At 43.5% G+C, this 18,060-nt stretch overlaps 1 protein-coding gene across 1 annotated transcript in view; it reads left to right on the top strand.

The window, feature by feature from the left end:
• Positions 1-18,060, top strand: part of LOC106560274 (lysosomal cobalamin transport escort protein LMBD1) — a 304,463-nt gene that overhangs the window by 59,664 nt on the left and 226,739 nt on the right. Inside the window, exons 4-5 of the mRNA XM_045701048.2 lie at positions 7,549-7,646; positions 9,153-9,220. Of these exons, the coding sequence (XP_045557004.2) occupies positions 7,549-7,646; positions 9,153-9,220 (166 nt within the window). The remainder of the gene's footprint in view (positions 1-7,548; positions 7,647-9,152; positions 9,221-18,060) is intronic.

Here is an 18,060-nt window from a genome sequence, read left to right on the forward strand (position 1 = left end):
ACACACACACACACACACACACACACACACACACACACACACACACACACACACACACACACACACACACACACACACACACACACACATAGGTTAAAATAACTTTGTTCCTCCTCTCCTTTTAGTGTGTTTCCTATGGTTCCTCCACTCTATGAATTCCTAATGTTGAAGAGTGTTAGTCTTTCCTAAAAAAGGCTGCTGGCACACAGCAACAACTAAACAAGAAAGCAAACTCACTCTGCATCCTGTGAAAATGTAGACCTAGGTATCTCCCGGGAGGGGTGGGTTGGCTAGCACTCTTCATACACGCAGCAGCTGCAATAGCATCACTGGTTTTGGTGGGATAAAAGCTTCTTCTGGAGTGATATTTACATTAGAGTGTGTGTGTGTGTGTGGGGGGGGGGGGGGTTGTGTGTGCCATGGAGTTACGACTTACCCTGCCTCTTCTTTTTCCACTACTGTTCCTGTTGGAATTGAAATTGTCCTGTTTCTGTTAGTGTAGAGCGATTAACTGAAATATCAGTTATTTATTTATTGTTGTTGTTGTAATTTTTACCCCTTTTTTCTCCCCAATTTCGTGATTACGATCTTATCTCATCGCTGCAAAACTGTTTTTCTGTAAGCTCAATGTGCACATCACACAGTTTCTCCAGAGATAACTCAGATCCAGCCTGAACTGTGCAATGTATTAGGGAGTTGTAGTTTCTCTAGAGATAAATCAGATCCAGTCTGAACTGTGCAATGTATTAGGGAGTTGTAGTTTCTCTAGAGATAAATCAGATCCAGTCTGAACTGTGCAATGTATTAGGGAGTTGTAGTTTCTCTAGAGATAAATCAGATCCAGACTGAACTGTGCAAGGTGTTAGGGAGTTGTAGTTTCTCTAGAGATAAATCAGATCCAGCCTGAACTGTGCAATGTATTAGGGAGTTGTAGTTTCTCTATAGATAAATCAGATCCAGACTGAACTGTGCAAGGTGTTAGGGAGTTGTAGTTTCTCTAGAGATAAATCAGATCCAGCCTGAACTGTGCAATGTATTAGGGAGTTGTAGTTTCTCTAGAGATAAATCAGATCCAGCCTGAACTGTGCAATGTATTAGGGAGTTGTGGTTTCCAACAGATCAATATGTGACCCAGCACATCTTTTCAGTCTTATGTAGCAACATTTGTAATGGTGTTTTTTTTACATTGGATGAAAGTAGAGACTCAGAGCTAGAACATGGTATATCATACACTGCAGTTGAGGAACAATGGGAATGCAATTCTGCTTAGAAAGTTGATAAACTTGTAACCTCACTTCTGAGAAAATGGCCCTTGAATGTTTTGGTATACCTACAGGAGAGGTCTTCTTTGTCTACACCCATTTATCATCGTTCACACCCTCTTAAGCCTTAGCCCCACCCATCTCTTTAAGGATTCACATGTGAGGCCATGTGCTAAACAGAGTGAGTAAGGAAGTGTAGTAAATAACCAAAGATTTCAAAACTAAAAGTGGTAAAAGTAGTAGCCTACAATATGGAAAACTCGTTATCTAGTTCTTGGCCTACATCCTGATCTGACTTTGGTGCAGGTCATGTTGTTCTTCACATTACCGTCTCTGGTAAACACACACTATATCAAATCAAGTTTATTTGTCACATTCACAGGGTACAGTAGGGGTAAACGGTACAGTTACTTGTGTAGTAGCAATATAAAAACTAGAATGTGTCCAGATAGAAATATTGAATAAATATTTTGTAATTATTAGATGATGCTTACCCAGACACACTTGTGTAAATAGATGGGTCATGTTGAAGAAACGCTATAGCCACAGCTAGCTAAGTGGATGGGTCACTATAGTCTAGACATTGTAAACATGTTGATGAAATACAATAGATGGCCATAATCACCCCCAGACACACCTGGCTAACTTGACGGGTCATGTGAAAGAGAGGCTACAACCGCCCCACAGCCACGTCTAGCTAAGTGAATGGGTCTCTACAGAAGGTGTACAGTCAAATGGTTACTTGCATATTTGTATATAGTGCTGTGAAAAAGGTTCAGTTTTGCCTTTTAGATCACAATTAGGCTGATACATTTACATGATTCTATATTAATAGTCCTACTCATAAAGAGCCTTCCTTTGGAGGTGATTAGGCTTTAGGTCTACATGGACACAACATGAGTCCCTCTAGTTGACTAGAATTACTAACCTCTTCAATATGATGCTGATTGCTGTGCATCTGTTGTCCATGTTCATGCTACTAGGTGGATGCTGGCCACTGTAGAGCCCCAACAGTAATGTATTGTACTGATTTAATGTTGTTTGTTTGTTATTGACAATGAGAGGCATCCAAGCTAATAAACATCTGTCATCATATCCATGAAGAATGCTTTTATCAAATCATGTTTGTGAGTCGAGGAGGGAGCCTCATTGTCAGATGTATCCCACTAGTGAAATAGAGCTTCATGTTATGTATGCCTACGCGCTAGGCTACTTTGTGTCTGAGTGCAGGAAAAGAATGGACTGGAGAATACAACAGCTTTGATCTTGTGAAGTAATGGGGATGTGATGATCATAGTGTACTGTCTGACAGAGAGGGATGAATAGAGAGAGACTTTAAAGGTGCTACACATATGATAGTATTTTTTTGTTTAGCATTTTAATTTCACAAAATGTCCATATCTGCAGTAATTTTGGAATGATAGTGTTTCACAGTATTATTTACATGCCAGTGTTGTGATTGGCTGTGATATTCGCCCGCCGGCAAATGGGAAAGCTGTTCTGACTTTGGCTGTCATATATATATATAGCTAATTTCCTGGTTGCTAAAATTCTGAATGGTTTGCTCCGTTTATGTGAGAAAACAAGCACTGAATAGTGTAGGGAATCATTGTACCATCTGAATCACTGTGAAATATCTTGCAAATCACTTAGCACTAGGCTGCATTTAAAACACATCTCCCTCCTCCCCAGAATCCCATTTCCCCGTAACATGGCGGAGACTCGCACCTGAACCTTTTACTTTCTGTTTTGGTCCACCAGCTTCAAACAGCTGGAAAAACATAATATTTTTTGGTATTTTTTAAAGATATTTCACAGTGATTTAGATCGTACAATGATTCCCTATACTATTCAGTGCTTGTTTTCTCACATAAAGTGAAATTGAGCCAACAGTGTAGAATATTAGCAACCGGGAAACGATAGAGGGATTTCCACTAGATAACAACACAACCACCCAGTCAAAACAACTTTCCCATTTTGAGGCTAATATCACAAACAATCAAATCAAATTGTATTTGTCACATGCACCGAATACAGCAGGTGTAGAACATGAAATGCTTACTTACAAGCCCTTAACCATCAATGCAGATTTAAGAAAGTATTTACAAAATAAACGAATGTAAAGTAAATAACAATAATGATGCTATATACAGGGGGTAACGAGTCAATGTACCTCGACAGGTCAGGTTGACTCGGTACCGGGACCAAGTCAAATTAGTACATGTAGGTAGGGGTAAAGTGACTGCATAGATAATCAGCAGTGTAAAAACAACTGGGGGGGTAGCCAAATAGTCCAAGTAGACGTTTGATTAATTGTTCAGCAGTCTTATGGCTTGGGGGTAGAAGCCGTTAAGGAGCCTTTTGGACCTAGACTTGGCCTTCCGGTAACGCTTCTGGTAATCCGTCTGGCCCCACGGCCTTGTGAATGTTGACCCGTTTTGCTTACAGGTCTTGCTTACATCTGCTACAGAGATCGGGATCACACATTTGTCCGGAGCAGCTGGTGCTCTCATGCACCCTTCAGTGTTGCCTGCCTCGAAGCGAGCATAAAAGGCAGTTAAATTTGATTTGATTTAGCCTGTCTGGTAGGCTTGCATCACTGGGCAGCTCGCGGCTGGGTTTCCCTTTGTAGTTCGTAATAGTTTGCAAACCCTGCCACATGTACGTACGTCACTGTGGGGACGACGTCATTGATGCACTTTATGATGTTGCCGGTGGTATGAGATGGTATACTCCTCAATGCCATTGGATGAATCCCGGAAGATATTCCAGTCTGTGCTAGAAAAACAGTCCTGTAGCTTTGCAACCGCGCGTCACCTGACCTCTTCCGTATTGAGCAAGACACTGGTACTTCCTGCTTTACTTTAGCTTTTTAGCAGAAATCAGGAGGATATAATTCAGGTCAGATTTTCCAAATGGAGGGTGAGGGAGAGCTTTGTATGTGTCTCTGTGTGTGAAAGGTGGTCTATAGTTTTTTTTCTTCTTCTGGTTGCACATGTGACATGCTGGTAGAAATGAGGTAAAACGTATTTCAGTTTGCCTGCATTAAAGTCCCCGGCCACTAGGAGCGCCACTTCTGGATGAGCATTTTCTTGTTTACTTATGGCCTAATACAGCTCATTGAGTGCATTCTTAGTGCCAGCATTGGTTTGTGGTGGTAAATAGACGGCTACGAAAACTCTTCGTAGATAGTGTGGTCTACAGCTTATCATGAGGTGCAATACCTCGAGACTACCTTAATATTAGACATTGCGTACCAGTTGTTATTAACAAATAGACACACCCCCCCACCCCTCGTCTTACCGGACGTAGCTGTTTTGTCCTGCCGATGCACGGAAAAACCAGCCAACTGAATATTATCTGTGTCATCGTTCAGCCACGACTTGGTGAAACATAAGATATTACAGTTTTTAATGTCCCGTTGGTAGGATAGTCTCGAACGGAGCTCATCCAGTGATTGCACGTTGACAAATAGAACAGATCGTAGAGGCGTGTTAGCCACTTGCCTATAAATTCTCACAAGGCACCCTGATCTGCGCCTCCGGTAGCTCCTTCTTTTCTTCATGTAAATGACGGGGATTTGGGCCTTGTCCGGGAGCAACATTATATCCTTTGCTTCACACTCATTAAAGGAAAAATCTTTGTCCAGTTCGAGGGGAGTAGTCGCTGTTCTGTTCAGAAGCTCTTTTCGGGTCAAGAAAGATGGTAGCATGAACATTATGTACAAAATAAGTTACAAACAATGCAAAAAGAAAACGAATTTTCACTGCACTGTTGCGTAAGTAATACTGTGAAACACTAATATACAACTATTACTGCAGATATATTATAGACCTTTTCTGAAATCACAATGCAGCATCTTTAACAAGAACGCAAAGGGAATATGAAAGGTTTTGAGAGAGAGCGTTCTTATTTCCCTCAGGACCTGGAGACCATCAGATACTTTCAGCAACTGTTGTTAGCACATTAGATGTTGTTTTGCTGTGCCAACAACTTCTGTCCTCTGTAAAGGTCCTTTGCTATTTCAGACATCTTTGTCATACTCAGACCTTTGTGTTTATGTTTAGCCATTGCTCTGCTGAAAACATTGAAGGGTGGTTTCCCAAACACAGATTAAGCCTGATGATCCTGGACTAAAAAGCATTTTCAATGGAGATTCTCCGTTCAGTATGCTTTTTAGTTCTGGAGTAGTTTTAGGCCTAATCTGGGTCCAGGAAACTGCCCCTCAACTGAGCCCAACTGAGACCCTCAATGTTTTAATATCATTCCTTTGCCATGTTTTTCTCATATTTTCCCTTGGCATGAATGCTGTTGCTTTTACTTTCATGGTGCTTTTGACTTCATGGTGACGTAAACTGTGGTCTCAGGAAAGATAGACTTGTACACTGGGTTGTATAACTCCTCACTCCTCCTCTTACAGCCAAACATGATGTTTTTTATCATATCTCTTTGACTCACTTACAGCCTGTTGCAGTAATCAGATGAGAACACAGCCTGTTGCAGTAATCAGATGAGAACACAGCCTGTTGCAGTATTCAGATGAGAACACAGCCTGTTGCAGTAATCAGATGAGAACACAGCCTGTTGCAGTAATCAGATGAGAACACAGCCTGTTGCAGTAATCAGATGAGAACACAGCCTGTTGCAGTAATCAGATGAGAACACAGCTTGTTGCAGTATTCAGATGAGAACACAGCCTGTTGCAGTAATCAGATGAGAACACAGCCTGTTGCAGTAATCAGATGAGAACACAGCCTGTTGCAGTAATCAGATGAGAACACAGCCTGTTGCAGTAATCAGATGAGAACACAGCCTGTTGCAGTAATCAGATGAGAACACAGCCTGTTGCAGTAATCAGATGAGAACACAGCCTGTTGCAGTAATCAGATGAGAACAAAACCACACAACACAGATGGGAGTTCTTCTAGGCCTATCTAATCATCATAAGGCATTAATTCAGTCAACAAGATTTAAAAAATACATTTGTTAATTAAGCAGAGACCACCACCTCATTTTTGACCCTCACGTTGGTCCCCAAAACATCACTGCACCCAGTTCAAATGATTCTCAATTTGCTTTACCCTCTGAAGAAAAATGTATGAAATGTTAATGTCAATTCTCCACAATTTGCCTGTTCAAGGTAATTTAAGACAGGACCATGTGTATTTACCATGCTCTACCAACCGAACCAGACAGGACCATGTGTATTTACCATGCTCTACCAACCGAACCAGACAGGACCATGTGTATTTACCATGCTCTACCAACCAAACCAGACAGGACCATGTGTATTTACCGTGCTCTACCAACCAAACCAGACAGGACCATGTGTATTTACCGTGCTCTACCAACCAAACCAGACAGGACCATGTGTATTTACCGTGCTCTACCAACCAAACCAGACAGGACCATGTGTATTTACCGTGCTCTACCAACCAAACCAGACAGGACCATGTGTATTTACCGTGCTCTACCAACCAAACCAGACAGGACCATGTGTATTTACCGTGCTCTACCAACCAAACCAGACAGGACCATGTGTATTTACCGTGCTCTACCAACCAAACCAGACAGGACCATGTGTATTTACCATGCTCTACCAAACCAGACAGGACCATGTGTATTTTCCATGCTCTACCAACCCAGCCAGACAGGACCATGTGTATTTTCCATGCTCTACCAACCCGAGCCAGACAGGACCATGTGTATTTTCCATGCTCTACCAACCCAGCCAGACAGGACCATGTGTATTTACCATGGTCTACCAACCCGAGCCAGACAGGGCCAGACAGGACCATGTGTATTTTCCATGCTCTACCAACCCAGCCAGACAGGACCATGTGTATTTTCCATGCTCTACCAACCCGAGCCAGACAGGACCATGTGTATTTTCCATGCTCTACCAACCCAGCCAGACAGGACCATGTGTATTTACCATGGTCTACCAACCCGAGCCAGACAGGGCCAGACAGGACCATGTGTATTTTCCATGCTCTACCAACCCGAGCCAGACAGGACCTTGTGTATTTGCATTACACACTCATATGTGAGGCTTTGTAGATCACACAGCAGACTGAGTTGTCAACTAACGGGAATTCAAAGCCATTGGATTTATGTTAAAAGTATACTTTTCAATTTTTTTATACAAATTCCATCAATTTCTTTCCATTCATAACTTTTTGTTAAATCCAATCAGTTATCCACACAGTTTCAACGTGATCAGTAGGAAAACATATATTTTTTGTTTGATGAAATAAAGTTGATTCAACTCTCTCTCTCCCTACAGCACTGTACTCTATCCTCCTGTTCTGTGTCTTCCTGTGGATCCCCTTTGTCTATTTCTATTATGAGGAGAAAGATGATGACAACATCAACAAATGTTCAGTAAGACTGCGGCTGCCTGTCCTCTTACTGTAGTCTAGACACACACACACACACACACACACACACACACACACACACACACACACACACACACACACACACACGTTGACCTTGGCTATGAACAGCAGTCACTAGCTGTCTGTCTCTGGGTTAAGGAAGGTAAACACTGTATTTATTCATTATTTTGGACTTAATCCCATCGGTCCCACATATCGTGAGAGATTACATTCCTAATGACCAACCACAGGCTGAATGTAAACACATCAGTCTCAATTAAAACACTCACTCAATATTAATATATCACAATCCCCCAAAATAGATACAGAAGTGATACTTAAAGCTCTATGCTACAAATAAAGTGTACAGTATCCCTATAGAACTACATACTGTAGAAAAGCCTACAGTATCCCTATAGAACTACATACTGTAGAAAAGCCTACAGTATCCCTATAGAACTACATACTGTAGAAAAGCCTACAGTATCCCTATAGAACTACATACTGTAGAAAAGCCTACAGTATCCCTATAGAACTACATACTGTAGAAAAACCTACAGTATCCCTATAGAACTACATACTGTAGAAAGTGTACAGTATCCCTATAGAACTACATACTGTAGAAAGTGTACAGTATTCCTATAGAACTACATACTGTAGAAAAGCCTACAGTATCCCTATAGAACTACATACTGTAGAAAAGCCTACAGTATCCCTATAGAACTACATACTGTAGAAAGTGTACAGTATCCCTATAGAACTACATACTGTAGAAAGTGTACAGTATCCCTATAGAACTACATACTGTAGAAAAGCCTACAGTATCCCTATAGAACTACATACTGTAGAAAGTGTACAGTATCCCTATAGAACTACATACTGTAGAAAAGAAACAAGAAAATGATATAGTTGAGACTTTACTGTCGACTCTTGGATATTACGTATACATGGCCTCTGTTAAGATAAGTGTAGAAAAAGCCAAAGCCCATAGGAATAGACCACCCTCCCCCCCTCTTCATCTTAAACTGAATATTGCTGAAATGTCATATATTGGTCTCCAAAGGACACAGTAGTGATTATATAGATTACATGCCACAGTGAGCTTCTTCCCTTTCCTCTGGGTTGGTTTGGAGCTGACAGAAGCACTTCCTCTCACAGCCAAGGAGTTCTTTTGAATCATTACTTTCAAAGCACCCTTTAATAACAGCGCTGGGAGTAAGGGTGTGTGTGTGTGTGTGTGTGTGTGTGTGTGTGTGTGTGTGTGTGTGTGTGTGTGTGTCTACTCTGAGAGTCTCTGGCAGGTTGAACAGGACTCTGGATTCCACTTCACACTCCATCATCCCCTCACTAAATGGAATATGGAATTAGTTAGCCAGCCACTCACCTCAAACGTGTACACACACATACATACATACACACCCGGCCCCCCAACCCACCCCATTGAAGAATTAGATATTGTTACATTCCTGATTCATAATCACACTATTAATAATTCTGTCTTTCATTACAGCAAGTGAAAAATGCTCTGAAATACACAACTGGATTCATCATCGTCTGTGCAGCACTGCTATTAATTGGGTAAGTACTATGAGACATTGTCACCCACCCTATTCCCTATCTAGTGCACAACATTTAACCAGGGCCTGCATAGGGGTCTGTATAATAATATAAGGAATAGGGTTCCATTTTGGACACAGCCATAGATGGTGGGGAGAGGTGTGTACTACATGTCATTATAATCGCTTAATGAGCAAGGTGTTTTCCTCTGCAAGGAAATCAACGTTCTTTAAACTACCATCTGTTCAGCCATGAGCAGCCAGACATCACAGAAAAAAGTAGTTGCCATATTCCTGGGTTCTTCTGCTGGTTCAATCTAACTTCACAACTCTGTACATTTTCTCTGGAACAAGCTTGAAGCTTTATTCATATTCCTGTCCCAAGATGCTCTCTGCTATACTTACCGACCCAAGATGCTCTCTGCTATAGTTACTGACCCAAGATGCCCTCTGCTATAGTTACTGACCCAAGATGCTCTCTGCTATAGTTACTGACCCAAGATGCTCTCTGCTATAGTTACTGACCCAAGATGCCCTTTGCTATAGTTACTGACCCAAGATGCTCTCTGCTATAGTTACTGACCCAAGATGCCCTCTGCTATAGTTAGTGACCCAAGATGCTCTCTGCTATAGTTACTGACCCAAGATGCTCTCTGCTATAGTTACTGACCCAAGATGCTCTCTGCTATAGTTACTGACCCAAGATGCCCTCTGCTATAGTTACTGACCCAAGATGCTCTCTGCTATAGTTACTGACCCAATATGCCCTCTGCTATAGTTACTGACCCAAGATGCTCTCTGCTATAGTTACTGACCCAAGATGCCCTCTGCTATAGTTACTGACCCAAGATGCTCTCTGCTATAGTTACTGACCCAAGATGCCCTCTGCTATAGTTACTGACCCAAGATGCTCTCTGCTATAGTTACTGACCCAAGATGCCCTCTGCTATAGTTACTGACCCAAGATGCTCTCTGCTATAGTTACTGACCCAAGATGCCCTCTGCTATAGTTACTGACCCAAGATGCTCTCTGCTATAGTTACTGACCCAAGATGCTCTCTGCTATAGTAAGTGACCCAAGATGCTCTCTGCTATAGTTAGTGACCCAAGATGCTCTCTGCTATAGTTAGTGACCCAAGATGCCCTCTGCTATAGGTAGTGACCCAAGATGCTCTCTGCTATAGTTACTGACCCAAGATGCTCTCTGCTATAGTTAGTGACCCAAGATGCCCTCTGCTATAGTTAGTGACCCAAGATGCTCTCTGCTATAGTTAGTGACCCAAGATGCCCTCTGCTATAGTTAGTGACCCAAGATGCTCTCTGCTATAGTTACTGACCCAAGATGCTCTCTGTTATAGTTACTGACCCAAGATGCTCTCTGCTATAGTTAGTGACCCAAGATGCTCTCTGCTATAGTTAGTGACCCAAGATGCCCTCTGCTATAGTTAGTGACCCAAGATGCTCTCTGCTATACTTACCGACCCAAGATGGTCTCTGCTATAGTTAGTGACCCAAGATGCTCTCTGCTATACTTACCGACCCAAGATGGTCTCTGCTATAGTTAGTGACCCAAGATGCTCTCTGCTATAGTTAGTGACCCAAGATGCTCTCTGCTATAGTTACTGACCCAAGATGCTCTCTGCTATAGTTACTGACCCAAGATGCTCTGCTATAGTTACTGACCCAAGATGCTCTCTGCTATAGTTACTGACCCAAGATGCCCTCTGCTATAGTTAGTGACCCAAGATGCTCTCTGCTATAGTTACTGACCCAAGATGCTCTCTGCTATAGTTACTGACCCAAGATGCTCTCTGCTATAGTTACTGACCCAAGATGCTCTCTGCTATAGTTACTGACCCAAGATGCTCTCTGCTATAGTTACTGACCCAAGATGCTCTCTGCTATAGTTACTGACCCAAGATGCCCTCTGCTATAGTTACTGACCCAAGATGCTCTCTGCTATAGTTACTGACCCAAGATGCCCTCTGCTATAGTTACTGACCCAAGATGCTCTCTGCTATAGTTACTGACCCAAGATGCCCTCTGCTATAGTTACTGACCCAAGATGCTCTCTGCTATAGTTACTGACCCAAGATGCCCTCTGCTATAGTTACTGACCCAAGATGCTCTCTGCTATAGTTACTGACCCAAGATGCTCTCTGCTATAGTTACTGACCCAAGATGCTCTCTGCTATAGTTACTGACCCAAGATGCCCTCTGCTATAGTTACTGACCCAAGATGCTCTCTGCTATAGTTAGTGACCCAAGATGCTCTCTGCTATAGTTACTGACCCAAGATGCTCTCTGCTATAGTTACTGACCCAAGATGCTCTCTGCTATAGTTACTGACCCAAGATGCCCTCTGCTATAGTTACTGACCCAAGATGCTCTCTGCTATAGTTACTGACCCAAGATGCTCTCTGCTATAGTTACTGACCCAAGATGCCCTCTGCTATAGTTACTGACCCAAGATGCTCTCTGCTATAGTTACTGACCCAAGATGCTCTCTGCTATAGTTACTGACCCAAGATGCCCTCTGCTATAGTTACTGACCCAAGATGCTCTCTGCTATAGTTACTGACCCAAGATGCCCTCTGCTATAGTTACTGACCCAAGATGCTCTCTGCTATAGTTACTGACCCAAGATGCCCTCTGCTATAGTTACTGACCCAAGATGCTCTCTGCTATAGTTACTGACCCAAGATGCTCTCTGCTATAGTTAGTGACCCAAGATGCTCTCTGCTATAGTTAGTGACCCAAGATGCCCTCTGTTATAGTTACTGACCCAAGATGCTCTCTGCTATAGTTACTGACCCAAGATGCTCTCTGCTATACTTACCGACCCAAGATGCCCTCTGTTATAGTTAGTGACCCAAGATGCTCTCTGCTATAGTTAGTGACCCAAGATGCTCTCTGCTATAGTTAGTGACCCAAGATGCCCTCTGCTATAGGTAGTGACCCAAGATGCTCTCTGCTATAGTTACTGACCCAAGATGCTCTCTGCTATAGTTAGTGACCCAAGATGCCCTCTGCTATAGTTAGTGACCCAAGATGCTCTCTGCTATAGTTAGTGACCCAAGATGCCCTCTGCTATAGTTAGTGACCCAAGATGCTCTCTGCTATAGTTACTGACCCAAGATGCTCTCTGTTATAGTTACTGACCCAAGATGCTCTCTGCTATAGTTAGTGACCCAAGATGCTCTCTGCTATAGTTAGTGACCCAAGATGCCCTCTGCTATAGTTAGTGACCCAAGATGCTCTCTGCTATACTTACCGACCCAAGATGGTCTCTGCTATAGTTAGTGACCCAAGATGCTCTCTGCTATACTTACCGACCCAAGATGGTCTCTGCTATAGTTAGTGACCCAAGATGCTCTCTGCTATAGTTAGTGACCCAAGATGCTCTCTGCTATAGTTACTGACCCAAGATGCTCTCTGCTATAGTTAGTGACCCAAGATGCTCTCTGCTATAGTTAGTGACCCAAGATGCTCTCTGCTATAGTTAGTGACCCAAGATGCTCTCTGCTATAGTTACTGACCCAAGATGCTCTCTGCTATAGTTACTGACCCAAGATGCTCTGCTATAGTTACTGACCCAAGATGCTCTCTGCTATAGTTACTGACCCAAGATGCCCTCTGCTATAGTTAGTGACCCAAGATGCTCTCTGCTATAGTTACTGACCCAAGATGCTCTCTGCTATAGTTACTGACCCAAGATGCTCTCTGCTATAGTTACTGACCCAAGATGCTCTCTGCTATAGTTACTGACCCAAGATGCTCTCTGCTATAGTTACTGACCCAAGATGCTCTCTGCTATAGTTACTGACCCAAGATGCCCTCTGCTATAGTTACTGACCCAAGATGCTCTCTGCTATAGTTACTGACCCAAGATGCCCTCTGCTATAGTTACTGACCCAAGATGCTCTCTGCTATAGTTACTGACCCAAGATGCCCTCTGCTATAGTTACTGACCCAAGATGCTCTCTGCTATAGTTACTGACCCAAGATGCCCTCTGCTATAGTTACTGACCCAAGATGCTCTCTGCTATAGTTACTGACCCAAGATGCCCTCTGCTATAGTTACTGACCCAAGATGCTCTCTGCTATAGTTACTGACCCAAGATGCCCTCTGCTATAGTTACTGACCCAAGATGCTCTCTGCTATAGTTACTGACCCAAGATGCTCTCTGCTATAGTTACTGACCCAAGATGCTCTCTGCTATAGTTAGTGACCCAAGATGCTCTCTGCTATAGTTAGTGACGCAAGATGCCCTCTGCTATAGTTACTGACCCAAGATGCTCTCTGCTATAGTTACTGACCCAAGATGCTCTCTGCTATACTTACCGACCCAAGATGCCCTCTGTTATAGTTAGTGACCCAAGATGCTCTCTGCTATAGTTAGTGACCCAAGATGCTCTCTGCTATAGTTAGTGACCCAAGATGCCCTCTGCTATAGTTAGTGACCCAAGATGCTCTCTGCTATAGTTACTGACCCAAGATGCTCTCTGTTATAGTTACTGACCCAAGATGCTCTCTGCTATAGTTAGTGACCCAAGATGCTCTCTGCTATAGTTAGTGACCCAAGATGCCCTCTGCTATAGTTAGTGACCCAAGATGCTCTCTGCTATACTTACCGACCCAAGATGGTCTCTGCTATAGTTAGTGACCCAAGATGCTCTCTGCTATACTTACCGACCCAAGATGGTCTCTGCTATAGTTAGTGACCCAAGATGCTCTCTGCTATAGTTAGTGACCCAAGATGCTCTCTGCTATAGTTACTGACCCAAGATGCTCTCTGCTATAGTTACTGACCCAAGATGCTCTCTGCTATAGTTACTGACCCAAGATGCTCTCTGCTATAGTTACTGACCCAAGATGCCCTCTGCTATAGTTAGTGACCCAAGATGCTCTCTGCTATAGTTACTGACCCAAGATGCTCTCTGCTATAGTTACTGACCCAAGATGCTCTCTGCTATAGTTACTGACCCAAGATGCTCTCTGCTATAGTTACTGACCCAAGATGCTCTCTGCTATAGTTACTGACCCAAGATGCTCTCTGCTATAGTTACTGACCCAAGATGCCCTCTGCTATAGTTACTGACCCAAGATGCTCTCTGCTATAGTTACTGACCCTAGATGCCCTCTGCTATAGTTACTGACCCAAGATGCTCTCTGCTATAGTTACTGACCCAAGATGCCCTCTGCTATAGTTAGTGACCCAAGATGCTCTCTGCTATAGTTACTGACCCAAGATGCTCTCTGCTATAGTTAGTGACCCAAGATGCTCTCTGCTATAGTTAGTGACCCAAGATGCCCTCTGTTATAGTTAGTGACCCAAGATGCTCTCTGCTATAGTTAGTGACCCAAGATGCTCTCTGCTATAGTTAGTGACCCAAGATGCCCTCTGCTATAGTTACTGACCCAAGATGCTCTCTGCTATAGTTACTGACCCAAGATGCTCTCAGCTATAGTTACTGACCCAAGATGCTCTCTGCTATAGTTACTGACCCAAGATGCTCTCTGTTATAGTTACTGACCCAAGATGCTCTCTGCTATAGTTAGTGACCCAAGATGCTCTCTGCTATAGTTAGTGACCCAAGATGCCCTCTGCTATAGTTAGTGACCCAAGATGCTCTCTGCTATACTTACCGACCCAAGATGGTCTCTGCTATAGTTAGTGACCCAAGATGCTCTCTGCTATACTTACCGACCCAAGATGCTCTCTGCTATACTTACCGACCCAAGATGGTCTCTGCTATAGTTAGTGACCCAAGATGCTCTCTGCTATAGTTAGTGACCCAAGATGCTCTCTGCTATAGTTACTGACCCAAGATGCTCTCTGCTATAGTTACTGACCCAAGATGCTCTCTGCTATAGTTACTGACCCAAGATGCCCTCTGCTATAGTTACTGACCCAAGATGCTCTCTGCTATAGTTAGTGACCCAAGATGCTCTCTGCTATAGTTAGTGACCCAAGATGCTCTCTGCTATAGTTACTGACCCAAGATGCTCTCTGCTATAGTTACTAACCCAAGATGCTCTCTGCTATAGTTACTGACCCAAGATGCCCTCTGCTATAGTTACTGACCCAAGATGCTCTCTGCTATAGTTAGTGACCGAAGATGCTCTCTGCTATAGTTACTGACCCAACATGCCCTCTGCTATAGTTACTGACCCAAGATGCCCTCTGCTATAGTTAGTGACCCAAGATGCCCTCTGCTATAGTTAGTGACCCAAGATGCTCTCTGCTATAGTTACTGACCCAAGATGCTCTCTGCTATAGTTACTGACCCAAGATGCTCTCTGCTATAGTTAGTGACCCAAGATGCTCTCTGCTATAGTTACTGACCCAAGATGCTCTCTGCTATAGTTACTGACCCAAGATGCTCTCTGCTATAGTTACTGACCCAAGATGCCCTCTGCTATAGTTACTGACCCAAGATGCTCTCTGCTATAGTTACTGACCCTAGATGCCCTCTGCTATAGTTACTGACCCAAGATGCTCTCTGCTATAGTTACTGACCCAAGATGCCCTCTGCTATAGTTACTGACCCAAGATGCTCTCTGCTATAGTTACTGACCCAAGATGCTCTCTGCTATAGTTAGTGACCCAAGATGCTCTCTGCTATAGTTAGTGACCCAAGATGCCCTCTGCTATAGTTACTGACCCAAGATGCTCTCTGCTATAGTTACTGACCCAAGATGCTCTCTGCTATACTTACCGACCCAAGATGCCCTCTGTTATAGTTAGTGACCCAAGATGCTCTCTGCTATAGTTAGTGACCCAAGATGCTCTCTGCTATAGTTAGTGACCCAAGATGCCCTCTGCTATAGTTACTGACCCAAGATGCTCTCTGCTATAGTTACTGACCCAAGATGCTCTCAGCTATAGTTACTGACCCAAGATGCTCTCTGCTATAGTTACTGACCCAAGATGCTCTCTGTTATAGTTACTGACCCAAGATGCTCTCTGCTATAGTTAGTGACCCAAGATGCTCTCTGCTATAGTTAGTGACCCAAGATGCCCTCTGCTATAGTTAGTGACCCAAGATGCTCTCTGCTATACTTACCGACCCAAGATGGTCTCTGCTATAGTTAGTGACCCAAGATGCTCTCTGCTATACTTACCGACCCAAGATGCTCTCTGCTATACTTACCGACCCAAGATGCTCTCTGCTATAGTTACTGACCCAAGATGCTCTCTGCTATAGTTACTGACCCAAGATGCTCTCTGCTATAGTTACTGACCCAAGATGCCCTCTGCTATAGTTACTGACCCAAGATGCTCTCTGCTATAGTTACTGACCCAAGATGCCCTCTGCTATAGTTAGTGACCCAAGATGCTCTCTGCTATAGTTAGTGACCCAAGATGCTCTCTGCTATAGTTACTGACCCAAGATGCTCTCTGCTATAGTTACTAACCCAAGATGCTCTCTGCTATAGTTACTGACCCAAGATGCCCTCTGCTATAGTTACTGACCCAAGATGCTCTCTGCTATAGTTAGTGACCGAAGATGCTCTCTGCTATAGTTACTGACCCAAGATGCTCTCTGCTATAGTTAGTGACCCAAGATGCTCTCTGCTATAGTTACTGACCCAAGATGCTCTCTGCTATAGTTACTGACCCAAGATGCTCTCTGCTATAGTTACTGACCCAAGATGCTCTCTGCTATAGTTACTGACCCAAGATGCTCTCTGCTATAGTTACTGACCCAAGATGCCCTCTGCTATAGTTACTGACCCAAGATGCTCTCTGCTATAGTTACTGACCCAAGATGCCCTCTGCTATAGTTACTGACCCAAGATGCTCTCTGCTATAGTTACTGACCCAAGATGCCCTCTGCTATAGTTACTGACCCAAGATGCTCTCTGCTATAGTTACTGACCCAAGATGCCCTCTGCTATAGTTACTGACCCAAGATGCTCTCTGCTATAGTTACTGACCCAAGATGCCCTCTGCTATAGTTACTGACCCAAGATGCTCTCTGCTATAGTTACTGACCCAAGATGCCCTCTGCTATAGTTACTGACCCAAGATGCTCTCTGCTATAGTTACTGACCCAAGATGCTCTCTGCTATAGTTACTGACCCAAGATGCTCTCTGCTATAGTTAGTGACCCAAGATGCTCTCTGCTATAGTTAGTGACGCAAGATGCCCTCTGTTATAGTTACTGACCCAAGATGCTCTCTGCTATAGTTACTGACCCAAGATGCTCTCTGCTATACTTACCGACCCAAGATGCCCTCTGTTATAGTTAGTGACCCAAGATGCTCTCTGCTATAGTTAGTGACCCAAGATGCTCTCTGCTATAGTTAGTGACCCAAGATGCCCTCTGCTATAGTTAGTGACCCAAGATGCTCTCTGCTATAGTTACTGACCCAAGATGCTCTCTGTTATAGTTACTGACCCAAGATGCTCTCTGCTATAGTTAGTGACCCAAGATGCTCTCTGCTATAGTTAGTGACCCAAGATGCCCTCTGCTATAGTTAGTGACCCAAGATGCTCTCTGCTATACTTACCGACCCAAGATGGTCTCTGCTATAGTTAGTGACCCAAGATGCTCTCTGCTATACTTACCGACCCAAGATGGTCTCTGCTATAGTTAGTGACCCAAGATGCTCTCTGCTATAGTTAGTGACCCAAGATGCTCTCTGCTATAGTTACTGACCCAAGATGCTCTCTGCTATAGTTACTGACCCAAGATGCTCTCTGCTATAGTTACTGACCCAAGATGCTCTCTGCTATAGTTACTGACCCAAGATGCCCTCTGCTATAGTTAGTGACCCAAGATGCTCTCTGCTATAGTTACTGACCCAAGATGCTCTCTGCTATAGTTACTGACCCAAGATGCTCTCTGCTA

Source organism: Salmo salar, chromosome 18 (assembly GCF_965601325.2).
Source record: "Salmo salar chromosome 18, fSalSal1, whole genome shotgun sequence".
Classification (NCBI taxonomy): domain Eukaryota; kingdom Metazoa; phylum Chordata; class Actinopteri; order Salmoniformes; family Salmonidae; genus Salmo; species Salmo salar.